Source organism: Bos indicus x Bos taurus, chromosome 5, assembly GCF_003369695.1.
Source record: "Bos indicus x Bos taurus breed Angus x Brahman F1 hybrid chromosome 5, Bos_hybrid_MaternalHap_v2.0, whole genome shotgun sequence".
NCBI classification, from domain to species: Eukaryota; Metazoa; Chordata; class Mammalia; order Artiodactyla; family Bovidae; genus Bos; species Bos indicus x Bos taurus.
In genome coordinates this window covers 118,711,209-118,738,044 of record NC_040080.1, presented here as the reverse complement: position 1 = coordinate 118,738,044, position 26,836 = coordinate 118,711,209, and the positions used below count along the sequence as shown (strand labels likewise).

Genomic DNA, 26,836 nt, shown 5'->3' with positions numbered 1-26,836 from the left:
GCCTTCATCTCCCATGCTAGTAAGGTCATGCTTAAAATCTTACATGCTTAGCTTCAGCATTATGTGAACCAAGAACTTCCAGATGTCCAAGCTGGGTTTAGAAAAGGAAGAGGAACCAGAGATCAAATTGCCAGCATTCGCTGGATTATAGAGAAGGCAAGGGAATTCCAGAAAGACATCTACCTCTGTTTCACTGACTACGCTAAAGCCCTTGACTGTGTGGCTCATAACAAACTGTGGAAAGCTCTTAAAGAGATGGGAACACCAGACCATCTTACCTGTCTCCTGAGAAACCTGTATGTGGGTCAAGAAGCAACCGTTAAAACCGTGTGTGGAACAACTGTTTAGTTCAAGATTGAGAAAGGAGTATGGCAGGGCTGCCTGCTGTCACCCTGTTTAACCTATACACTGAGCACATCATGAGAAATGCCAGGCTGGATGAGCTAAAGCTGGAATCAAGACAGGCGGGAGAAACATCAGCAACCTCAGATACGCGGATGATACCACTCTAATGGCAGAAAGCGAAGATCAACTAAAGAGCCTCTTGATGATGGTGAAGGAGGAGAGTGAAGAGCCGGCTTAAAACTAAATATTAAAAAAACTAAGATCATGGCATGTGGCCCACATTACTTCATGGTAAATAGAAGGCAAAAGGTGAAAGTAGTGACAGATTTCCTCTTGGGCTTCAGAATCACTGCGCCAGTGACTGCAGCCATGAAATCTGAAGACGACTGCTGCTTGGCAGGAAAACTGACAAACCTAGACCGTGTGTTGAAAGCAGAGATACTACTCTGTGACACATGTCCGGATAATCGTGACTGTGGTCTTCCCAGTCGTCGTGTATGGTTGTAAGAGCTGCACTGTAAAGGCAGAGCACCAAAGAATTGATGCCTTCGGATGTGGTGCTGGAAATGACTCCTGAAAGTCCCTTGGATAGCAAGGAGATCACACCAGTCAGTCTTAAGGGAGATCAGCTCTGAAAACTTGTTGGAAGGACCAGTGCTGAAGCTGGAATTTCAGTATTTTGGTCATCTGATGCGAATAGCCGGCTCATTAGAAAAGTCCCTGAGACTGGGAAAAATTGAGGACAGAAGGAGAAGAGGGTGTCAGAGGATGAGATGGCTGGATGGCATCACCAATGCAGTGGACATAAACTTGGGCAAACATCGTTAGATGGTGTGGGACAGGGAGTCCTGGCGTGTTGCAGTCCATGGGTTTGCAAAGAATCCAACACAACAGGGTGGCTGAACAACAGCAACAAATGCTATTTTGAATAGTGTGATTGTGTTGATAAAAGGTCTACATAAATAGAAAGTAGACTGTATTCCAAACTTATGTCAAAATTACTTAGGTCTGGGAGTGACTGTTTTATTTTCCTTTTACTTATTTTCATAATGAAAAGTAATTTCTAATGGTTTGAAATGGGTCCCAGAAATAGAATCTTACTGTATCAGATAATGCTTTTAGCAAATAAGATTTAACTTTATAAACATTTCAATTTACGTAGGAATTAATTTAAGTCTCCCCTGTATTCCTGTAGGACATTGTACTGGGACCATGTCTTGTGTGCTTAGTCGCTCAGTTGTGTCCAACTCTTTGCGACCCCATGGACTGTAGCCAACCAGTGTCCTCTGTCCATGGGGATTCTCCAGGCAAGAATACTGGAGTGTGTTGCCCTGCCCTCCTCCAGGTCGTCTTCCCAACCCAGGGATCAGACCCAGGTCTCCTGCATTGTGGGCGGATTCTTGACTATCTGAGCACCAGGGAAGCCTCTCATAGCCTTACACTTACCTTTTTGTATGCTTTTACATATAGAGGCACTCAGCAAGTGTTTATGAACTTAAAGTAGTTCTGATCATCCCAAGAAGGCCTCATTATTGCTTTTTAATATTCCCATATTATTCCATGAATTTCTAGGCCATTGTGCTATAAAAAGCACACCAAAATAAACTTACAGTAAAAACACATGCTGTTATAGAAATAGTTAGAAATCATTAATTTCCTATTATATTTCATATTCTTATTTTTAATATTTTCTGGTTGAACCCAATACTTTGCTTAATGTTTGTTAAAAATATTTATGTGAAATTTGCATATAGTGTCACATAACAATTAGCCTGACATCTTTGTTGAAGGAGAAGATCAAGATTGTGATTACATATCACCAGCCTTGCATGTGTAACAAAGCAAATTCCTTTCTAGTTTATGTTTGAAGTGTTTTTAAGTCTCAGTAATATTTTTCAGATAATACACTTTTATATGAAATAATCAAAAACTTGATTCAGGCATTATAGAAAAACATCTCAAATATTTTAAGAAAAATTTTGAAACCATACTGCATAAAAATGGTTTGATTAATCTTATTTTTGCTATTTCAGATCATATATGAACAGGAAGGGGTCTATATTCACTCATCTTTGGGAAAGACCAATGACCAGGACAGCTTGATTTCAGGAATATTACGTGTTTTAGAAAAGGTATGTTTCTAGTAAATGACTTTATTTAACAGTTGTTTAAATAAATTTTTTAAAATAATTGTTTAAATTAATAATTGGGACATTATCAGCAAGTTTGAATTTCACATGTAACATAAAATTATATAATTGACAGTGGTTGTAAATTTGACATCAAAGTGATGTTAGAAATAAAATTCTTCAGATAAGTCAGTAAAATGGCGTGGAATATTTTTAAATTTAGTAAAAGTTACAGTAGTATAATTTTTTATAATGAAAATCAGAATTTAGAAATCTGCATATTGTTTGTTGTCAAATAGTGATTGTTTACATATGGTATGGATATTAAGGTGCTAATAAATTTAAGAGGTTAAAAATTGATTTTGGGGGCTTCCGTGGTAGTCCAGTAGTTAAGAATCTGAGCTTCCACTGCAGAGAGCATGGGTTTAATTCCTGGTCAGGGAACTGAGGTCCTGCATGCCTTGTGGTGCAGCCCCCCAGGGAATTAACTGTCGGTGACTGAAAAATAAGATATTGCTGAAGAGTAAATATGGTTAATAATTTTTTCCTAGGATGCTGAAGTAATAGTGGACTGGAGACCATTGGATGATGCATTAGATTCTTCTAGTATTCTCTATGCTGGCAAGGTATTTAAGGAAGAAATATCTGACTAAAGGAATGACATTTTTAAATAAAAGCTTTATTAAGATATAATTCATGTACCATAAAGTTCACTGTTTTAAAGGACATAATTCAGTTTCTTTAGTATATTTACAGAATTGTATAACCTCACCAATAACCAACTTTAAAACATTTCTATTCCAAAGAAAGCAGTCACCTCTCATTCCCACTTAACTCCAGTACTCTTCACTCATTAATTTACTGTCTGTCTCTGAGGATTTGCTTATTGTGGACATTTTATCCGAATGGAATCATATAACGTAGTTTTTTGTGACTGGCTGCTTTCACATAGCATACTGTTTTCAAGGTTCATCCATGTTCTAGCACCTGTCTGTTCTTTCCTTTCTTTCCTTTTTGCTCAATAATACTGCATTTATGGATATGTGCCATATTTTGTTTATTCGTTCATCAGTTGATGCACCCCACTCCAGTAGTCTTGCCTGGAAAATCCCATGGATGGAGGAGCCTGGTGGGCTGCAGTCGATGGGGTTGCTAAGAGTCAGACACGACTGAGCAACTTCACTTTCACTTTTCACTTTCGTGCATTGGAGAAGGAAATGGCAGGCCACTCCAGTGTTCTTGCCTAGAGAATCCCAGGGACGGGGGAGCCTGATGGGCTGCCATCTATGGGGTCGCACAGAGTCGGACATGACTGAAGCGACTTAGCAGCAGCAGCAGCAGCAGTTGATGAACATTGGGGTTGTTTCCATCTTCAGGCTAATATAAATAATGCTGCTGTGCATGATCAGGTTCAAATTTCTGTGTGGACATATTTTCCTTGAAAACCTAGGAACGGGATAGTTGGATTAGTTTATGTTTACTGTGTCTAACGTGTTGAGTTCTCACTATGGAAGGGGTTTAGCTCTGTCTTATTTCTTAACTCACCTTGAAACTATGGCTCAGTTGTGCACATTTCTTCTCAAAGTATTAATCACATAGGCAATCTAATTTTATCTTCTTAAAGACATTTCTTGCAGAATTTTCTTCCAAGTTCCTTCTGAACTGGCTGCTCTCTTGGTTTGCTGTGCAGCAGTTATCCTGGGGGTTCCTTTTGCCTCTCTCCCACAGTTTAATCCCTGTTACCTGTCTCCTGTGCTATCTTCTCTTTTGGTTTACTCTCTAGTTTTGGTGCACCTCCAGTGCTTCCTCAGAAAAAGCATGTATGAGACCAAAAACATCTCTATTTTCAGACTTTTTTTATCCTTCTGTGAACATTTGGGTTGAGCTATCAATTCTGAATTGATGACTGGCTGGCATAGAATTACAATTTGAAAAGAAATTACCCCCATATTTTTGGAAGTTACTATCTTTACATTTCTCTTATTTCCTTTATTGATGTTAAGTCTAATGTATTTGAATCCTGATCCTTGCTATATTTTTTTCCTGTTCAGAAGTTTTAGAATTACCTTTTTGTTGGTAGTATTCTACATGTCCTGGAAATGTGCCCTTGTGGTCCTTTTTATCCTCTGTGTGGATGCTTGATAGGCCTTTTTAATGTGAAAACTTGTATCTTTTAGTTTTTAGAAAATGTTCCTGAATTGTTTTAGTGGTGGTTTCTTCTTCTTGTCCATTTTCTACTTTCATTCTTTCTGGAACCCTCTACATGTTTTATATCGGTCCTGTAGTATTTTAATTGCTGCTGTGTCGCTTCAGTCATGTCCGACTCTGTGCGACCCCATGGACTGCAGCCTACCAGGATTCTCCATCCCTGGGATTCTCCAGGCAAGAACACTGGAGTGGGTTGCCATTTCCTTCTCCAATGCATGAAAGCGGAAAGTGAAGTCGCTCAGTCGCTCAGTCGTGTCTGACTCTTAGCGACCCCATGGACTGCAGCCCACCAGGCTCCTCCATCTGGGATTTTCCGGGCAACAGTACTGGAGTGGGGTGCCATTGCCTTCTCCAGTATTTTAATACTTTACTATTTTCTAATTCTTTGTATATGTGTATGTTATTTTCTAGGAAATTTCTTTAGTCTTATGTTTCAGTTCTTCTGGAATCATTTTCATCTTTGCTGTTTTTAAAATTTTGAATGCATCTTGTTCAGTTCAGTCGCTCAGTCGTGTCCAACTCTTTGTGATCCCATGAATCGCAGCACGCCAAGCCTCCCTATCCATCACCAACTCCCAGAGTTTACCCAAACTCATGTGCATCAAGTTGGTGATGCCATCCAGCCATCTCATCCTCTGTCGTCCCCTTCTCCTCCTGCCTCCTATCCCTCTCAGCATCAGGGTCTTTTCTAATGAGTCAAATCTTCGCATGAGGTGGCCAAAGTATTGGAGTTTCCACTTCAGCATCAGTCCTTCCAATGAACACCCAGGACTGATCTCCTTTAGAATGGACTGGTTGGATCTCCTTGCAGTCCAAGGGACTCTCAAGAGTCTTCTCCAACAACACAGTTCAAAAGTGTCAATTCTTCGGTGCTCAGCTTTCTTTGTCCCCTTTCCCCCCTTTAAAAGAAAAATTGTATCCTGTTTTTCATGGATGCTATTCATCCATGATTCCCTTGTATCGGAGGAATTTAAGGATAATTTTGTATATGTTTTCATTTCTGTATATAGTCCACTTTCTCTGATTCACTGTCTTTCCCCCTGTTTCATGTAGACTTTTATCATTTATGTAGACACTTGCCTTTGTTTGCTGATGGTTGTTGTGGTGCTAATAAACAGCACATATGAAAAACTGATCCTACTCTCAGTGTATAGATAGGTTTGTTGATAGTTGGGACTCAGGGTGACCTGGCTAGGCTGTTGCCTTGGGGAATCCCTGGTGTTGAAACCTGGGTCTTTTTTCTTGGACTGGTCATGTGTCAGAGAAGAGTACAGATTTCTGCCTCAAGAGGGAAAACTGGATTCTACTGTTCTGGGAACTGATTGGAGGAAGAGAGCTGGGAGTCTTGCCACTCATTTCATGAACTTTTGATTCATTGTCCTGTTTTCAGTTATTATCTCTCTGCTCAGTGTCCCTGGTTGCTTGTAATCCAGAGAGAATCTGCTTTACCTTTTCCGGTGAATAAACCTCCAGCCTTCTGGACTCTTGTTAGTAGCCCTTTTTTCAGCTTGACCTTTATCCTAGTTTCCATAAGTACGTGATTCGCCAGGTCCAAGCCTGCGGGTGGGGTTGGATTCTGTAAATGCTGTTTAGCTTTCCTCTTTATTAGTAGTGATGGTGGTAAAGGTTGCATTTTTTAAATTGGGCAAACAAGGAGGACTCCCTGAGAAGTGACATTTGTGGAAGGACTCTGAGGAAAAAGCACTCCACTTTATAATTTCATTCATTCAGTTTTTTTCTGCCCTATTCTTCAGTCTGTTTCTATTTCTTTATAATATATTCCTGTTCCTATAAAATCTTTTTTCCATTTTTGAAAAGAATTACACTAGTAATCCATATTGTAAAAATTCAAATAATAGAAGGTTGAAGTCCTCCTTGACTAGAACCCCATCCCTCACGTGTTTACTGTGTATCTTTCCAGACTTATCAGTACACATTTCCTGCCTTATCTGTGTAGTTGTGTATATCCATTCATTCGTCCATTGTCCCTGGTTTCCTCTAGTGTGTTTCTCATTGTGTGTGTTCCATGCAGTTGTTAACGCTGCATACATTGTTTCAGGATTTCCTTTTATTTACTTTTACATATTGAACATAAATACACATGAACAGATATCAATCTTTAAACTTCTGCATAGCATTTTATTGGCTACCCCTAGTTTATTTACTTTTTCATTGATGGCTAATAAGGTATGTTCAGCTTTCCACTTTTACAAGCAATGTTATGATGAGGATTCTTATATCTGCCTATTTGTATACATGTGTATTTCTTAATGTAGATAAAGTTATTGTGAAATATGCATATTTTAAATTTTAATAAATATGACTCAGTTTTCATTTCAGTCAGTACTGATTATCCCTGTTATCAACAGTGGGAGATAGCGTTTCCTCACACTGTCTTCTATTTTTTAATTGAAGGGTGCATAAAAGCTGAAATTCATCTTGCTTCTCTTTATTTCTGAAGTTGGACATCTTTATTTGTCACTTCATGTTTTCTTCTTTGATTTGCTTGTTCATGCCATTTCCTTTTCTCTTTCTGATATTTGTTGATTTCTAAGTACATTGGTAGGGGTTATTTTTATATTCTGCATGTTTTCCTGTCATCTTCTATGTATTTTAGAAAGATTTCACAAGTTTTGCTTATCGTTAACTTATGTGTAGTATCTTTTGTTGACTAGAAGTTAAATTTTTTGATTTAGTCAAATTATTAATGTTGCGTTTTAGACTTGGTTTTTTTTTTTTTTTTTTTTAGGTTTTTGGTTGTTTTTTGTTTTAGTCTCTTTTAAAAGAAAGTTCTTTAGGACTAAACATGTAGATATGTTATTTGTAGCTTTTAGGTTATTTTGATTAAGAGAAATATAGCAGCCAATGATGATGACTTCCATAAGTGGCTGTTGTTGGCTGTTTTCCTCAAATAACTTTCCTCCAGAAGTCTGGAGGTTTGGAGTTCTTTGCAATGTTTTTCTTGCTTTTTCTCTATGGTTGTAAGGTGGCTGTTACATTTTTACCAACATAGCTGCATTGAAAGCAGGAAGTATCAAAGCATTCCCAAGGCCTACTGTTCTCTTAGCTTTTATTTCACTGATAACTCTGTCTGCAGGAGAGTCTGGACACGCTTTTCTTTTTTTGTTAACTTGAACAAGGGAGAAAGGGTAGGAAACAGTGTTCAGTTTTGCCACCAGTGACGTCTGCCACAACCTACAAACTTAATTTATATAGAAGCTGAGAAGACATTATTGATTGAAATGAAATTCTAGTCTTAGTCCCTAAATATTTTATATGTTATAATTATTTTAGGACTCCAGTTCAGTTGTAGAATGGACCCAGGCCCCCAAAGAAAGAGCTCATCGAGTCGCGGAACATCTGAACAGTTACGAAGCAGAGTGGGACATGGTTAATACAGTGTCATTTAAAAAGAAACCACATACTAATGGAGGTATGATTTCAGTCTTTTGAAATCTTAAACTGATTTGCTACAGTATAAACAAAAGTGCAAAGAAAATGGTTTCATGCTTCTTAGAGGAAGGAGGATTTGCTGCTTTGATTAATATGTATAACTCTTACGTTTTTATTCCTTTATCATCTTTTTGTTGCCTTGGTTGTGACTTCATAAAGTACTTGTTCTGTTTAAGTTATTAATGGCATAAAAAAGAAGCACTTTAAAAATTGCTTTGGTTGTCTCTCATGTATATTTTTCATAAATCCTGTAGAATTAAAAAAAAGTCATGTTATTTCATCCTTAAAGCACCAGGGGGAGATGGAGGATACCGCTACAGCATATTGTTCTAATTTCAGTGTTTACTGGGATCATCACAGCTCATTGCAGTCTCCCCTTTATATATATGTTCAGTGACTATTCTCCTTTATATATAAATTTATGTTTGCTGTGTGGTGACTGTCTACATGTAGATAACAAGAAAGAGCCAAGCCAGCAGTCTGGTAGAACACATACGTATACTATCCCAGATACAAGCTCGCTAGCCTGTCTGTGATGTGGCCAACTTACTGGAGGTCTCTTTAAAAAATACTAAACACTCTAAATTAGAGTTACATTTTTTTTGTTTTGATTTCTTTGTATTTTATAACTAATAGGATATTTGATCTTTTAATGATTTTGGTCTGAATTTAGGATTTATCGGCATTTACCATAGTCAAAAAGGCTAGCCAAAGTTTACTACAATATGTATTGCTATGTTTAATATATGTATTGCTATGTTAATATAAGTAAAATTGATTTTCATGTATGGCCTGGGGAATCATTCTCATATACACTTTGTACTATATCATTTCTTGGGAACAGTAGCAATTAAGAAATAAATAGTAAATCACAAACTTTTTTTTAACAATCAGCTCATGCATATATTAGGCAAACAAAAAATAGCAATTCACATAAACCAACCCTGAAGGTCTAATCTAGAGAAGTTAAAAATCCCTCACATGCTAAATATACTAAAATCCTGTGGTTTTCTTTTCATAACATTTTTACATTGTTCTGATAAGAACCTTCCCTGTAGAATAGGAATGCCAAAAAAAAAGCATATATGCATGCATGGTGGTTTAGTTACTAAGGCGTGTCCTACTCTCGTGACCCCATGGACTGTAGGCTGCCAGGCTCTCTGTCCATGGGATTCTTCAGACAACAATATTAGAGTGGGTTGCCATTTTCTTCTCCAGGGGATCCTCCCAACCCAGGGATCAAACCCACTTCTCTTATATCTTCTGCATTGGCAGGCAGGTTCTTCACCACTAACGCCATGGGAAGCCTATGAGCTAGGGCTAGCTTTCTCTTATAGAAATACAGTGGTCCAAATGAGTGGGTTGAAACCTCAGGAAAGAGCTTTGAAAAGAAAACCACTGAATTTTAGTATATTTAGCATTTGAGAGATTTTTAACTTCTCTAGATCAGACCTTCAGAATTGGTTTATGTGAATTGCTATTTTTCACTGCCTAATATTATTGCTAAATCCTTGAAAATGAAAAAAGTTACAGAAATGAGCAAAATGAGTGAATTTTCAGAATTTCATAAAGGAAGCATTACATGTTTGAGAAAAGTATCTGACAGTAAACATCTTTTTAGATTAATGGTTTTTAACTTTGGCTGTGCATTGAAATCACATGGGGAAGTTAAGCTGTTAAAAAAACTACCAGTTGGGACTTCGCTGGTGGTTCAGTGGTTGGAAGCCTCTGTGCTCCCACTGCAGGACACAGGTTTGATCCCTGGTTGGGGAACTCAGGTCCTGCATCCTGCATGCTGTGCTGCATGGCAAAAAACAAAAATCAAAAAAGTACCAGTGCTTGGGTTTCATGCAGCAAATTAAATCATCCTCTGGAGATGGAGCCCAGGCACCTGTATTTCTCAGAAGTTCTGGTGATTTTAGTGTTCAGAGTTGAGAATGTCTGTGTAACTGTGTACTGCATAGCTTAGCAAGAAACAGACATAAATGCTGCTTGTATATCTTGGCACTGTATGATGGCTTGTAAAGAGCCTTTATTTAGTAATTATTAAAAGTTAAGGACACGTTTTCTTTTTCTGTATTCTCTCCACTACTTAAAAAATTTTATGATAGCAGTAAGAAATATATTGCACCGTGTGGCCCAGTGTGCAAACACATGTACATATTTAAGAGCACAAGGAGTTAATGAAGTACATGTATTCCATTTCTTCCCATTCCATCTCAGCTCATCCTCGGCTTAACCTCATCCAGTCATGTTTCATAAAAACTGCTTCTTAAGACATTTTCTGATCTTAATGTTTCAGAATTAAAAATTAGGCCATTAAATTTTTGTTTGTTTTTGAAAAGCAGTTTTTCAAATAAAAATTTTAACTTTATTATTATAACCTTCACATTTTTTACTTTTTTGGTGTGATTTACAGAGGAAAAGTTGGGGCAAACCTTAAAAAAGTTGACTGTTGAAAACTTTTTTTAAGTTTATATTTCTTAGGAAATATACTGCTAAGTCTTTGTTTTTATGTTCTAGATCAGATGCTTTGAAAATACATCTTTCCAGAACAACAGACTGCCATGATGTTCTGGAAACCTATTCAAGTAAAATGTCATGACCTTCATGTTAATTCTGTTTAAGACATACGGAGACTTACTATTTTATTCACTTTTCTGCTGTTGTAGCCAGTTTTCCCATGTCAGTGTGTTGGAGGTATTTTTTACATGTATTTGGTAACATGGTAAGTTCATCAGAACTAATTAGTTTTATTTACCTTTCTCTAAGGAGAAAGAAGGAAATTTGGGGTTAACTCGGGTTCTGTTAGTTTTCTTCTGTGACAGTTTCTAGTTCTGGCTAGCTTGTGTTGGTAGACCAGATTGCACATTACTTTTCTGTTGACTTGTTACTAGGTTGTTATTCTATTTAACACACCTTTGAATACCTACTATGTGCTAGTCACTTTTCTAAGCACTGGGCATATAGCTGTGAATGGAATTAAAACTTACACTCTAGTAAAGGGACTTCTAGAATTGACTTGTAATGTTTCTCTCATCGTTTATCAGAGCTTTAAGTGAGGAAATGTGTGAGGCATTTTCTGTTGTATTTAGTATGAAATGTGTTTCTCTTCCATTAACAAGAGAAAATCTGTGTAAAATTTTTACTTTGCGAATATGCACAAACTTCTGATAGTTCGTATAGTCTGCATATATTATTTAATATTCTTCATATGATATTCTTGCATTACTTTGGATTAAATACTTTTTGTGTAATTTAAGAACTTAATTTAAAAATTGTATCTAGTTTCTCACCGTTGTTTTGCTGTGAAAATATTTTTGTCTTTGTAGATAATCTAGTAGTATGAATTCTTTATAGGTAGTCGAGATACATTCATATATAGGTGACACATGTTGGAATTCTAGAATTGTTCTCACTTTGCTGTTCGTTTGTAATGGTGTTATGAGCCCTGTAATACAAATTCCAGTGAAACATGATGTGTAGTCATAGTACTAAATCTGTTATCAGCCTTGGATATAGTTCACCATCTGAACAGGAAGTCGGCAGGTCACTGCGTAGATAAGTTACTTTAGCCTTTCTGGACTTTCTTTCAAGTGATACTTGTTAAAGGTATCACTTGACCACATGTCCGTGAAAGAGTGATGGTGTCTGCATTCCCTGCAAGTAGAGGTTTCTGTAAGGTGTAGATTCCTCTGGGTCAGTTGAGGAGATCTTTTTGGAGGTGATGGAGCTGTAATGTTCCTGACTGTATAGGAAGGTGACATACATTCAGGTCAGTACCGACTGATCTACCCTTTGATTAAGTTCTGTAAGCAAATATTATCTATGTGGTTTATCTTTGTGGAATTGATAGTGTTGGGACAGAATTAGTGACGATTTTCAATAACAGGATAGTATGACACTTCTTATGAAATAACATTCAAGAAAGGGTTTTTTAAGATTTCAGAATCTTTCCTGCTTAAGGTCCGAGTTAAAATGTTAAAATGACATTTTTAGATAAGAAATTAATTATAAGTATTGGATAGCATTTTTTCCTTTGTTCTTTACATTTTTATTTAAATAGATAATCTTTAAATTGATTATGATATTATTCACAAACCTAGGATTTTAAGTCTCTCTAAAGAGCCCAAATACTAGGAAATGCTTTATTTTACATAGCTATAGTTTGACTTGAACTGAGGTCTTAATTTAGTAAAAGGTTGATTTTAGCAGTGATATTCAATGTATTCATTCTTTTTGAAGCATTCACAACTTGATTACCTTTTTATCCTCAATTTCCCACTGTTATGTGGGTTTTTGCAAATGTTAGTCTGTGTATTCACTCCAGTGTTACTTTTTATATTGGCGTACTTTTACCTTCACTCAGTGTAGTCTGCTAAAAATAATTGCAGAAGGATGTGAGGAATAAAGGTTGGTTTTTGTTTTAAATGCATTTTGTTTTAAACGCACTGTTGAAGTGCATCATTTGATTTGTTTTTGAGGGAAGTGGAGAGGATGAATATTTATTATTTGCTCTGTACTTGACACCATAGTAGTTAGTTGACAAGTATTTTCTTTTTAATTCTTAGAATAACATTGGGAGGTAAGTATAATTATCTCCATTATACAGATGAAGAAACTAAGGCTCAGAGAGATTCAATTATTTGCCCGAAATAATTCAGTTAGTAAGATGGTGGTGTTGCAGTTTGAATCCAGCCTACCTGCTTCTAAAGCCACTATCATTTTGGGACAAAGCTGATATTTTAAATAAGGATAGCATTTTTTTCAAATTTGTATGCAGTAAGATAATTATTTTAAAGACTGTTCTTTAAAGAAAATGTTTGTTGCCATTTCTAATACAGGTGGAAGACATGGTAATATGAATGCTGCAGTCATTCCCTAGGTTCAGCAAATTTCTGTTAGGCAGTTGTGAAGAGTGCTGTCAGTACCTGTTAAAAAGGTGAAAAAAAATATTTTGCCCCACTTTCTTGTTTTTAAGATGCTCCAAGTCATAGAAATGGGAAAAGCAAATGGTCATTCCTGTTCAGTTTGACAGACCTGAAATCAATCAAGCAAAACAAAGAGGGTATGGGCTGGTCATATTTGGTATTCTGTCTAAAGGATGACGTCGTTCTCCCTGCCCTGCACTTTCATCAAGGAGACAGCAAACTGCTGATTGACTCTCTTGAAAAATACGTGGCATTATGTGAGTAAGTATCCAGCTGTTTCCTGCTTCCTGGAACTGGGTTGTTGTGTTGGTCCCGGGCAAGCTGTTCTCACCTGTGTTGGGCATCAGTGACCCATGTGCACGTTAGGGGACAGGCAGCTTGGCTCTTTCTGGGGTGCTGACTGTTTTGGATGAGTGAATAACATTTTGCCAGTTCAGTAATTTGGGTCTGCAGTGTATCACCTTATTACTGCTTTAAAGAAAAAAATGGTCCCGTATTTTTAATACACATTTAAATGAATGATGATACATCACTGGTTAAGGGGTTATATATTTACCAATTTTACCTTTTACGTAGTTTCTCTTTAAGAGTTTCGTTTGTAATGTTACAGATTTAAGTCAGGCAAATTTAAGGCCTTTATAAAATTATTCTAAGTGTGGAAGTTAGGGCGTTCTCACTTTCCAAAAGTCTTGTGTGTGAATTTATTTATGCAGGTGTGTGTGTGCACACATAGTTTTTCTGGCTGTCACTCTCCACAGATACATTTGTGATACCTACTATGTTCTGAGCACTGTGCTGGTTGTTTGATATTTAGAATCTAAGTGAACAAAACAGGCACGTTCCTGGATATCTACGAGTTTATGGTCTAGTGAAGGTGGCTGATAAGTAAATAGCAGTAAAAGTCAAGAACTAAGATGGAGGAAGTACAAGGAAGGGAGGAGCGGTACTTCAGGTGGGCGTTGGGTAGGCATCAGGGAAGACTTTGTGGAGGAGGTAATGTTTAGATTGAAACCTGACAAATGAGTGAGCATTAGCATGAAAGGGAAGGCGATACTTAGAGCAGAGATGTTTTAGATGGAGAGAAGAACATACAACATGCTGTAATCATGGAACAGGGTGTAGTCAGTATCACAGGTCTGCATAGTGGGGGAAGGGAGGACACCAGATTTAAAGATGAGGTCAGAGAACTGAGTACAGGCCATAGAGTGAAGGATCTTGTCAGTCATGTTAGCAGCTTGTTCCAGTCATCTAGAGGAGTTAATGGTGGCATGAAATAGGAGAACGATAGGAAAGAAGTATTGGAGGTATATTTAGTGTTAGAGTTTGCGATTGATTGGATATGTGGAGGTGAAAGAAGGGAGAAGTTGAGATTTTTAGTTTGGGAAGCTGTAAGGGTGATTGTTAACTTTATTAATGCCCTCACTTTCATAGAGAAACATCATGCCTAAGTGTAGATTATATAAAGCTAGGAGTGATCCAGAAGCTGAGAGATACTGTTTTCCGCATGGAGTTCTCCTCTCTTGCATGTTGACCACCTCTGGCTGGCACTGGGCATGCTGATGAGTACCTGTAACCATGAGAAAAGTCAAATCTGGTTGGTGGAATGTGGTCTTGAACTGAGAAACTGTGAATAGGCTACCACCCATGAGGTTAAGTGGATTTCAGAAGGAGCATGGTCATAACTGGGGCAGAAGGCTTGGTTGGCTCTTCGGGGGTTTTAGCATCATAGCAAGCTCCTTTCGCTCACTGTTGGGATATAACTGTTAAGAGTGAGGTGAGCTGAGACTGTCGATTGACGCATACTCCCTACAGTGAAGTGGTAGTCCCTCCCTATCCTAGTAAGATCGTGTTTTGGAGAACTGGGCTTAGTTTTAAACACTGTGTTTAAATATATTAGACTAACTATACTACGTGGAAAAGATGACTAGTATAATGAGAGGGATCAAAATGATATCATGAAAAACACTAGAAGGATGTGGGGATTTAACTTAAAGAAGAAGAGTTTAATGCTGTACCATTCAATAAAACCCAAGCTTCTTACTGTGCTCAGTGACCTGCCGTATCTTAGCTCTGTTTATTTCTTAAACCTCATTTCATGCTATTCTCTTCTGTATTCTAGTCACATGGTTTTCTCTCAGTTCCTGAAAGGCCCTAAACTCTTTCTTAAGTCCTGTATGTATGTGTTTCTTTTGCTTAGATTCTTCTTCTCTCTTTCTTATCTCTGAGGTCTGTTTAATGTCACTTCTTCAGAGGGGCTTTTTTGGATCTTAGTCTCCTGTTTAATGTAGGTTCCCACTCCCGTGCCTTTTTGCTTTCTCATTCCTTTGTTTGCTTCCTTCATGGCCCTTAACAGAATGAAATACTTTTGTCTGATTACTTCTGTTATATTCTACTCTAGATACAAGCCCTTAAAGGGAGGGATTGTATCTATCTTATTTACATTTTCTCCTGAATTCCTAACCAGAGTGCCTGGCATGTAGTATTTGTGCAGTATATCTTAGTTGCATGAATAAATGGCAAGATACTTACCAGTTCTACGAATAATTTTGAAAGCATTGTTAAATAAACTGGACTTCAAAGATAAATAGATAAATTAGAAGGGAATAGCTCCAAAATAGAAATTAGAAGAAAATAGCTTAAGAGATGGATGAGTTCAAGGACAGACTCAACAATCACTTAGGTGCTTAAAAGAAAATATGTACCTTAAATATGTGTTCCTGATGTTTTAATGAAGGTTGTAAGTGAAACTATGTTTCCTTCTCTGTATTTGTAAACAAGAGAGAAGTAATACAAGAATCAGATAGATGGTGATAAAAATATCATTATTGGTGAGGCTTGGATATATAGCCTCATAATAATTCAGCCCAAAACAATCATTGTTGAATTCATCCAGCTACCACTTTTGGGCAATCACAGTTCTCCCTAGTGAGGGCAGACCACTTATGACATGAATGAGAGCAGGCTAGAAGCCACTTTCTCCCTTGGCAGGTGGATCCAAGAGGTAAAGAGAGCCTGGAAGGGGCTATGCCACACGTGCACCTTCCTCTTTTCTGACCTCAGCAGTTAGATATGTCTTTATTAGATGTGTGTGCATCCACCTGGAAACAAGAAGCCATGGGAATGGTGTTCCCCTCTTTTTTTCATTCAACAGGTATTTTTTTGTTGTTGTTGAGGACCCACCATGTCCTAGACGTCGTACTAAGTGGTGGAAAGGAGCACTTAGTCAAAGAGATAAGACCTCTGTCTTCACGGAGTTTGTATTGTTTGCAGGAAAGACAAACATTGCTTATACAAATAAATGTAAAATTTCAGCTGTTAAAGTGCTATGAATTAGAAATTTAGCACAATGAAATATAGTATATAATAGGGTAATATGTAAGTTTGTGTGTGTGTGTGTGTGTGTGTGTGTTACTAGTAAAGCTCTGAGAGAGAATGAGATTAACTAAGGAGAGGATAAAATGGGACAGAATGAGCTTAAGTGATTAATTAGAGCCTTTAATGACCTGGTCAAAGGGAAGACCCTAGCAGAGGAGTCTGACTCCCTACACTTTGTTTTCTCTCTGCCCACCAGGGTTTATCACATTTATGGTCAACCAAGGATGTGACTGTTTCTAGGGGAGGAGATAGCAGTGTAAAGTGAGTCCTTTAAAAGCTACATCCCTAATACCAGCCACTTCTCTATTGTGTATTCTCCTGTGACACTGGGGGCCAGTTTATTCTTTGCCCCTGAATAGCCTGAAATGTACATCAAAAATTTTATCCCCAAGGCCCCTCTGTATTCCAGGCAGAAAATAAGCACCCCTTAATCTTTTTCCCATCATAAATCGTACCCAATTACATTGTGTCATGTAGGTTACCAGAGATTGTATGCCGAGTCCAGGTGGTAGGATATTAGAAATTCCAGATAAACAGTCACCAGTATAAAAATAAGTCACAAATTTGTATAAGCTATCTCCTATTATCAAATTCTTAGGGAGATACTAAAGGTTCTTGTTTTTTATGTTCACAACTTAGGATCCAAATAAATGGAATTTCCAACTAAGTCCAAAGAAATGAAAATTCCCAACTATCCCCCATTTTTTACTTTATTAGGTTTCATTTCCTGTCTGTGGAGCAGTTATCCTAAGCAAAATGGTGTTTTCAGAGTCATGTTCCTATGGTCACAAATTGTAGAGACCAGAAGAAGGAGAGTAGGCCAGGAAAAGCTTGGTTTCAGCAGCTTTACTGAGATCCTGGCTGCTGTGTTCCCAGGTCATCCTTCTTATCTTCTGAGTTCAAAACATCAGTAGAGGTAGAATCAGACTACGTTATCTTTTTTCTCTGATTAACCTACATTAAGGAATGTGGCTTATATCTTTGGCTGTGATGTCTTCCTAATACTCCCTGAAATGAATTAAGGGCCTTAACCATACAGGTGAAAGGAAATTGCGGATTTGCTAGTGAGACAAAGGCTGGGGCAGCTATGCACGTTTCCTTCTTTCAGTTTTAGCAAGTGGATCAGTCAGCACAAAGTAGGCCAGCTTCTTGAGACTTAACTAGTTTCTCAACTAGTTTTCTTAACTACTGGGAAAAACAAATTGTCTTATTCGTTGATGTTCTGTACTGTTTGACTTATCAACATTTAAAACATCGTATTTAGTGGGATCAAAGAATGAGCCACAGACACATTCTTGTTATTTTTCTGGAACCAAGTTGGTTGCTAGGATGTCAGTGAAGGTTATTGCTTCTGTTAAAATTATTTTATATATTAGGCCATTTAAAAATTAATACATAAATATCCAAACAGTGAAATATTTCCTTAAAAAGCCAAATTGGTTGTATCATAACACCAGCCATTTACGAGATTAGGTTCTTGACCCTTATATATTCTCTTTGTGAGATACATTTATGTGTGTTGTGTGTGTGTATTCGTACATACATATGTACACATTTGTTCAGTTGCTGTTGTGTCCGACTCTTGGTGACCCCATGGACTGTAGCCCACCAGTCTCCTCTGTCCATGGGATTTCTCAGGGAAGAATACTGGAGTGGATTGCCATTTCCTTCTCCAGGGGATCTTCTTCACCCAAGGATTGAACTGAGCCTTCTGCATTAGCAGGAATATTCTTTACCACTGAGCCCTCAGAGAAGCCTATATAGAAATTATATAAATAGGATTAAACTATACAGTTTTGCTGTAAATATTCTGTACCTTTTAACTAACCTTTTCTCCTTTGTATCTTTTGCAACATTATTATTTATTTAGCTTTCCATATTGATATCAGTAGCAATATAAAATAGTTACTGTTCCATCTCAGTGTGCAAACATTCTTCAGCTGTTGTAATTTCTGAATTCTGAAGTCTTTGAGAGAGGCTCACTCTAAAGTACTTCTGAATTTTCAGTAATTATGCATCTATAGTTAGGATGTTAGACAGTGGTTTTCTTTAAGTCCTTTAGTAGGATCTAATAGAATTGCTGATGTTAGCATCATTAAAAGTTCTATCTTACTGCTGCAGTGAGGTTTTGAAAGTCTTGAATAACGTTGTTATGAGTGAGCAACTTCCCAGAATCTATAATACCCCAGAATATGTAAATATAATAATTACTCTTTCCAGATTCATTCAGTATGGTAATCTGTCAGGTGGAAATGGGACAGTGTTCTGGAATGCTAGGCCTCCTTCTGGTGAACTCTGCAGTTGTTTAACAGCATATCACCTGTCCTCTTGCTGATGTGCTTGAAAAAAACGCTTTGTTGATTTCTTTAGGGGCAAACAAGTATAACGTGACTTCCTCTAGCCCCTCACCACAGAGAATTAGTTATTAAAAAAATAAAAGAAATTCTTCCTTTTATAAAAGTGTCTGTGGTTGGTTGTTGGTTGAGCAGTGATTTCTTCTTTGGATCTCCAGTCTTGTGACCATAGTTTTACATCTGGAGCCAAATAGTTGGCTGGGCACAGATAACTGAAGGTTGCATATGTATTCCCCTTCAACATGCATAAGCCAGTGTTTTGACTTTCATGATCACTTATTTGTAGTTAAATAAAAAAATTGATTTAAACTATGTTTAGAGACAAATAACCATAGTGCCAGCACCACTGTGTTAGGAAAAAATACATTCCTGTATTAATTATTTTCTTTTTCTGATGCTACATTTACAAGTTGAGCTATCACTTAGAAATGGCTTGTGAGAACCTGTAGGTCTTCATGTTAAGCATGAACCACCCCCCAGGAGAGATTCAGAAAAGTGATTAATGAAAATCGAACATGTAAAAGTGATTTTTTTCCACTACTTCAAATGACTCAACCTTAACTCTTAAAAAGCCAAGGGGCTTATTAAGCTGTTATTGTCTTTGAGGAGTGAGTTCTGACTAAGAGTAAAATCTGTTTTGGATTTCATGTCCCCCCATCATTGCTGTTGCATCCTCTTATGTAAGAATTGAGAAGAGATAACTGATACTGAAGTTCTTATCTCAAGTTTTTATAATAAACTAGAAGTAGATAGCAGCAAAACAGTGCATTTAATTTTTGTTTTTAAATACAAAAGTTGTGGATTTATTACAGCTGGCTTACTAACTTATAAAACTTTTGAATAGAAAAAGACTGGCTAATTCGTTTACTTCAAATTGGGTCTCTTTTTGGAAAGCATTTTGTTTATTCTGTAGTTACTAGGAAATGTGAAGAAAAACTTGTGTCCAGACCTTAGTAAGCAAGAACTAAAAGTACACTGTTATGTGAACTGTACATTACAGCCATGTGTGTTATGATAATTATTTGCATAATTAATGATCTTTAACAGATAATCTTTTGTATCTTATATTTTTAACATCTTATATTGAAATACTCCCAAGCTGTGAAGTGTCCATTTCAAAATAGGATGTTTTCCTGTAGTGTACATATTACATATATCAATGAATCCTGAAGGGTGCTTCAACTTTCTTTATAAGAGAAAATATATTCTTATAATAAGGGAAGATATATTTGTAAGGGTTTTTTACTATATTCTAAATAAGAGTTTGGGTTTGGGTTCATTATAATTTAGTTCTCTTGAATAAAATAAAATAGAAATACACTTCATCCTTTTTTATTTGTTAATTTAGTAGTTTCATGTAGTTTTGGAACTCACTTAAGATAGTTACTAAATAGTTGCTAATACTGTATTGATGGGAAATTGTCATGGAACTGGACATTTAAGGTTTGTTGTTGTTAAGGAAAAATAACTATGCATTAGTAATTACGCAGGTATCACTGATAAAGTGTGCTACTGTTTTCTACAAATCCCTTTTTTTTTTATTACAGATCTCCACAGGACAAAAGAACACTTCTTGTGAATTGTCAGAATAAGAGTCTTTCACAGTCTTTTGAAAATCTTCTTGATGAACCAGCATATGGTCTAATACAAGTATGTTTCTTAAGTCTCAGTTCAGTTCAATCGCTCAGTCGTGTCCGACTCTTTGCAGCTCCATGAATTGTAGCACACCAGGCCTCCCTGTCCATCACCAACTCCCGGAGTTCACCCAGACTCATGTCCATTGAGTCGGTGATGCCATCCAGCCATCTCATCCTCTGTCTATTTTGTATTAATCTGTTAGTCTGACCCCATTATTTTATATACATGCTACCTCTTACTTTCTTAGAGATACAGAATGAGGCACATGTCTGTTTGTGTGTAAACTTTATGGAACTATTCTCTGTAATTTTATAGAAATAGTATGTATCATCCTATAGAAATAGTATGTATCATCTAGTTTGAATTTTTATTTTCCATTTAAGAAGGTTCATTTGGGGTCAGGTTAGTCTAATTTCTCTTCAAGTATTTGAGTATATCCTTGAATTTGGCTAAAAAGCACAGGCAGAACTGAAGATAATTTTTTACTCAGATTTCTATGTAAACTTAATGGCATTTTTGTTGACTCATTTGTTTATTCACTAAAGATAATTTTTTACTCAGATTTCTATGTAAACTTAATGGCATTTTTGTTGACTCATTTGTTTATTCATTCAACAAATGCTTGAGTGCTTACTTTGTCCTAGATGTTCTTTTCTTGGTTCTGACGATAAAGTGGGGACTTTTTAGGAAGGACGACAGGAGAGCTCTTGAATGCTGATTAAAATAAAAAGTGAGGGAGCAGTTTTTCTTATTATGAAAAATAATCATTTTAAAGATAGACCTTTAAGAAGTAGCTGTTTTGCTAAATATGAATAAGCAGGCAGTTTTGGATTTAGAAATAACTTTTGCAGTAGAAAAATGTTTTTTTACTGTTTTCTAGGACAGCACTGTCCAGAACAAATTACTCTTACTGGCATGAGTTACCCGTATATGTCAACTAATATTTAAATATTGTGAGTGTTTAAACTTAGCTGTCAGATATTTTGTATTAGTGTGGTACTGCACACTTTAAGAAGTATTTTTTTTTTTGTGAAGGCAGGACTACTAGACAGAAGAAAGCTGTTGTGGGCCATTCATCAGTGGAAAGTAAGCACTGCATATATTTCTGGTGTATGCAGATTGAATGAAGCCTGCAAATCATTTGTTTATCTGCAATTCAATCAGTAGTGTTAGCTTGTCATTTAATACGGTATTTTAACCAAATGAAAATATTGGCTTAGAAAATTTAAATTTTTCTTCCCAGAAAGAAATGAAATTTTAAAATAATCTTAGAATACTGTTTTAGTTCTGATTTCCCTCCCCCTTTTAAAAAACTTGGCTCTTATGCTAATCTTATCATGAAGTATTTTTATTGTTTATTTGAATTAATTGTGCCAATATTTTTCTTCTTACTACATAGAAAATTAAAAAGGATCCTTATACAGCAACTATGGTAGGATTTTCCAAAGTCACAAACTACATTTTTGATAGTTTAAGAGGCAGTGATCCTTCTGTGCATCAGCGACCAGCTTCAGAGATGGCAGATTTTCTTAGTGATGCTATTCCAGGTTTAAAGATAAATCAACAAGAAGAACCAGGATTTGAAGTCATCACAAAGGTGAGTGGAGTTTGTGTTAATATAGCTCTTGTATTTTAGCAAGAGAAATGCTTTTTAATGCTACAGAAATGCATTTCTATAGAAATATAGAAATTAAATGATATATAGAAACTCAGTTTTGGTCATACCTGGCTTCTTTCTCACAATCCTTTCTTATAACCTTTTGCTGACAGATAACAATTCAGGCTTGTCCTGCCACCAGATTCTTGGTTGTTTCTTCACCAACTATACTGCTTTCCTTTTCTATTCATCAGTGTTAGATCTCTTTTCTTTGATTACTTTTTGATAATAATGAATAGGTTGTTCGTTTCATTGAATGCATAGTGAAGTCGCTCAGTCGTGTCCGACTCTATGTGACCCCATGGACTGTAGCCTACCAGGCTTCTCCATCCTTGGGATTTTCCAAGCAAGAATACCTGGAGTGGTTTGCCATTTCCTTCTCCAGGAGATCTTCCCAACGTAGGGATTGAACCCGGGTCTCCTGTGTTGTAGGCAGACTCTTTACCGTCTGAGCCACCAGGGAGGTCCACTGAGTGCATAGGAGTGAGTAAACAGTAAGCCTTGCATGTTGCCCATAGTTCTGTTCCAGATTTTTGTTTCTCAGTTACTCTACGCAGGCAGCTAGTCAGGACACTACTCTTGGGCTTTCATTCTTATGTGAATATTTTCTTTTTAAGTAAGATTAATTTTGGCTTTGAATTATGTCAGATCTTTACATTTGCTCAACAAGACTTGAATTTGTTACAATTCTAGGCTCCACACAGAACATTATGAAATATCTAAATTATAGTACTTAACAGAGAAGGAAATGGCAACCCACTCCAGTACTCTTGTGTGGAGAATCCCATGGACAGAGGAGCCTGGCGGGCTACAATCCATGGGGTTGCAAAGAGTTGGATACGATTGAGCAACCAACACACACATACACTTAAAGAACTTATCTTACAAATGGCATTTAAAAATTACCAACATTAATTGAATAAAAAACTGTATAAAATGCAGTGTGAAGCTAATGAATCATGAATCAATTCTGAGATACCAATTTTAGTTTGGAAGAAAAGTTAATTTTAGAATATGAATGGAATAGTACTCTATTTTTTTAAAATAATATAGCATACCATTTAGTTTGAAGGGTTTGTTTTAGAATTTATATGTTGAATATTCTATACTTAGGTAATTGAAACCCAAAGTAGCCAATGTTTTTCTGTTTCTGAATTTATCACTCAGTTATTTGTGTGTTTAGTAGGAGAGAAAAATGTATGTAGTGTTATTGCAGTTTATAAACTAAATATTGGAAACTAAGGGAAAATATTAGAAATGTTGGAACTTATGTGTGAGTAATAGTATTTTAGTTTTAGTTGCTATATACTTTGATTTCATTTCACTTGTGAAAGGTGTCCTTTTTGCTTATCTTATTTTAGATTGATTTGGGCGAAAGACCTGTTGTTCAAAGGAGAGAGCCAGTATCATTGGAAGAATGGACTAAGAACGTTGATTCTGAAGGAAGAATTTTAAATGTAGATAATATGAAGCAGATGATATTTAGAGGGGTAATTACTTTAGTATTTTAAATTGTTGGTATTTGAGTTTTCTTTTTTCTTTGAAATGTTGGAGAGATGAACTCCATTTTGATGAATGGTATTTTCAAATATCATCAGTAGGACAGAGTGAGGTGCTTGTGATGTCCTTGAGGGTTGGGTTGGAGGGATATACTGTTAAGTCTGTGGAAAGGCACTCTTTCTTACTTGGAAGTTCTGTGGGTGATATGAAGGAGGTGATGTGTTTCTCTGTGGTAGCTGCCTTTTCCAGTAGGGTTTGGGTTTAGGAAGACTAATCAGTTCCACTGTCAGCTGTATAGTCTGCTGTATACTCTTCATTGTTTGTTTTCTGGCAGCTGCTTACATCTTTAGACTCTCAAAGTCAAAAACAAGGTAGTATTCACTGAATTGAGCTATTTTCATATATATACACGTACCTTGGAGATATTGTGGGTGCGTTCTAGACTGCTGCAGTAAAGTGAATATTGTAGATAAGCAAGTCACTCAAATTTTTTGATTTCCCAATGCATATAAAAATTACACTTATGCTGTGTACTGTATTTAGTTGATTAATTGTTCAACAGTGTCATGTCTAAGGAAAAATGTACATATTTTAATTAAAAAAATACAAAACAAAAAGATTTAATAACAGTAACATCAGAGATCACTGATCACAAATCACCATAACAAATAATAATGAAACAGCTTGAAATATTGCAAGAACTACCAGATTGCAACTCAGAGACATGAAATGACAAATGCTGTTAAAAAATTATTGCAAAGATAGATTTGTTTGACACAGGCTTGTCACAGATGTTTAATTGAATTCAAAAATGCAATATTTGAGAAATGCAATGAAACAAAGTGCAGTAAAATGAGATATGCCTGTATAAAACTCTCTCTTAATCATTAGTTTTTCTGTTTATATGCGAGTTTTGTAAGATAAAATATTGCATTCATTTTTTACAAGTGTGTTTAATATGCATATTTTCTTCAGGGACTTAGTCATGCATTGAGAAAACAAGCATGGAAATTTCTTCTGGGTTATTTTCCTTGGGACAGTACCAAAGAGGAAAGAACTCAGTTACAAAAACAAAAGACGTAAGTAATGGTCTTTTGTATGCTTACTAAAGAAACCCAAGTAACTTACCCATATAAAGTGTAATATACTGGGATATGGGAGTATGTTCTTATTTTCATTTTTTTAATTTAAATATTATGAGTGCAGTGCTGCTGCTGCTGTGAAGTCGCTTCAGTCATGTCCAACTCTGGGCAACCCCACAGACAGCAGCCCATCAGGCTCCCCCGTTCCTGGGATTCTCCAGGCAAGAACACTGGAGTGGGTTGCCATTTCCCTCTCCAATGCATGAAAGTGAAAAGTGAAAGTGAAGTCTCTCAGTCGTGTCTGACTCCTAGCGACCCCATGGACTGCAGCCTACCAGGCTCCTCCATCCATGGGATTTTCCAGGCAAGAGTACTAGAGTGGGTTGCCATTGCCTTCTCTGTTATGAGTGCAGTAGTTAATTTCAAACCAGAAATGCTTATTAGAGAGATTTTATTGCAATTACATTGGTGAATATATTGAAAGATGGTTAAAAAAATTCTAGTTCCTTTGTATCTACATTTTAAACAAACTTAGATATAGATTTTTAAATATATCTCATTTATCTTGATTCATTTTTATAGTTTATTATGAAATTATAAAAATGGTTCATTAGAGTATTTGATATTTAGGTTAATTGCCTTTAAATTATTTTCCTGGTGCTCTTATAAACTGGTCTTTGATTCTTTTTTTGGGAAGTGTGTTTCTATTTTTAAGTAATTAAAACTTAATTAGAAAAAAACTTAAAAAGAAACACAGACCAACTGTCCAGTTTTACTTATTCCCAGTTCGTCAGTCTAACCTTTAATTTAAAGCTCATTTTCAGTCATTATATATATATTCAAACTCACACAGTCCTTTCTCATCTCAATATGTTTGCCAGAACTTCTTAGACATTTTCACATCAACAAATTTCTGCAGTTAACTGGTTGGAAAATGGCACTCTTATGTTACATTAAAGAAAAGAGAATTTTTTTTTCCTTAGGTTTATATTGGGTTGGCCAAAAAGTTTATATTGGGTTGGCCAAACAAGCTTTTTGGCCAACTGAACATTTGTCATTATTCAGAAACTCTAGTGATTATAAAGTATTTAATGACAGGAATAAGTTTAGGTCTGATATTAAGGATTTAAATAATGTTTCCTTAAAATCTCACGTAAATTAATCACGTAGTTTAAACAAAGCTTATGACATAAGGTTATTTTATTTTTCCTTTGTTTTTACTAATTTATTATAACTTGAAACATTCACTGTCATTTGTAAGTTTATATCTCATTAGCATGGCAGCCCACTCCAATACTCTTGCCTGGCAAATTCCATGGATGGGGGAGCCTGGTAGGCTGCAGTCCATGGGGTCTCTAGGAGTCGGACCTGACTGAGCGACTTCACTTTCACTTTTCACTTTCATGCATTGGAGAAGGAAATGGCAACCCATTCCAGTGTTCTTGCCTGGAGAATCCCAGGGACGGGGGAGCCTGGTGGGCTGCCGTCTGTGGGGTTGCCGAGAGTCAGACACAACTGAAGCAACTTAGCAGCGGCAGCAGCATCATAAATGCTTTGATACATTAGAATTTTTTTTAGGTGTTCAAGTAACTTTTTTTTTGGTGTAAAATTGTTTTTTGCAGTGATGAATACTTCAGAATGAAACTGCAGTGGAAATCTGTCAGCGAGGAACAAGAGAAAAGAAATTCGAGGTTAAGAGATTATAGAAGTCTTATTGGTAATTTTTTCTTAATTTTGGAAATGTTTGAAAGGATTGCATGGAAGTTTTGATGAGATTTAAGAAATGAAGATATATAGTGAGAGTTAGGGCCCAAATAAAAAATCAGAGGCTTATGGCAAAGATTCTTACCATGAAAATATCTCAAACCTCTTAGGACAGCCTTTGGAATATGATTTAGGTGCTCTTTCTAGCTGCAAGCCTCTCTCTGGCTCTGTAGCCTTCTGAGGAAACTAACATTGTTGTGAACTTGGGCCAGATAATAAGGTCATAAAGCTGTGTCTCAGAGAGAGAAGATGGAGTAGAGGATGCAAAACTTACCTTTCCCCCTAAACACATCAGAAATCTACACGTGGAACAATTTTCACTGAAAACTAACTGGAGACTAGCGAAGAGAGTCCTGCACAGTCAAAGCTGAGAGAAAGATATACATGATATTGAATAGGA

At 36.5% G+C, this 26,836-nt stretch overlaps 1 protein-coding gene across 4 annotated transcripts in view; it reads left to right on the top strand.

The window, feature by feature from the left end:
- The window catches only part of TBC1D15 (TBC1 domain family member 15), a 74,150-nt gene that overhangs the window by 19,544 nt on the left and 27,770 nt on the right, over positions 1–26,836 (top strand). The window contains exons 2-11 of one of the 4 annotated variants that reach the window (XM_027543352.1): positions 2,379–2,477; positions 3,026–3,100; positions 7,977–8,115; positions 13,117–13,327; positions 20,343–20,445; positions 21,469–21,519; positions 21,833–22,030; positions 23,452–23,580; positions 24,566–24,669; positions 26,295–26,389. In XM_027543352.1, coding sequence (XP_027399153.1) covers positions 2,379–2,477; positions 3,026–3,100; positions 7,977–8,115; positions 13,117–13,327; positions 20,343–20,445; positions 21,469–21,519; positions 21,833–22,030; positions 23,452–23,580; positions 24,566–24,669; positions 26,295–26,389 — 1,204 coding nt within the window. The remainder of the gene's footprint in view (positions 1–2,378; positions 2,478–3,025; positions 3,101–7,976; positions 8,116–13,116; positions 13,328–20,342; positions 20,446–21,468; positions 21,520–21,832; positions 22,031–23,451; positions 23,581–24,565; positions 24,670–26,294; positions 26,390–26,836) is intronic. The other 3 variants (XM_027543353.1, XM_027543354.1, XM_027543355.1) reach the window with 3 other exon arrangements.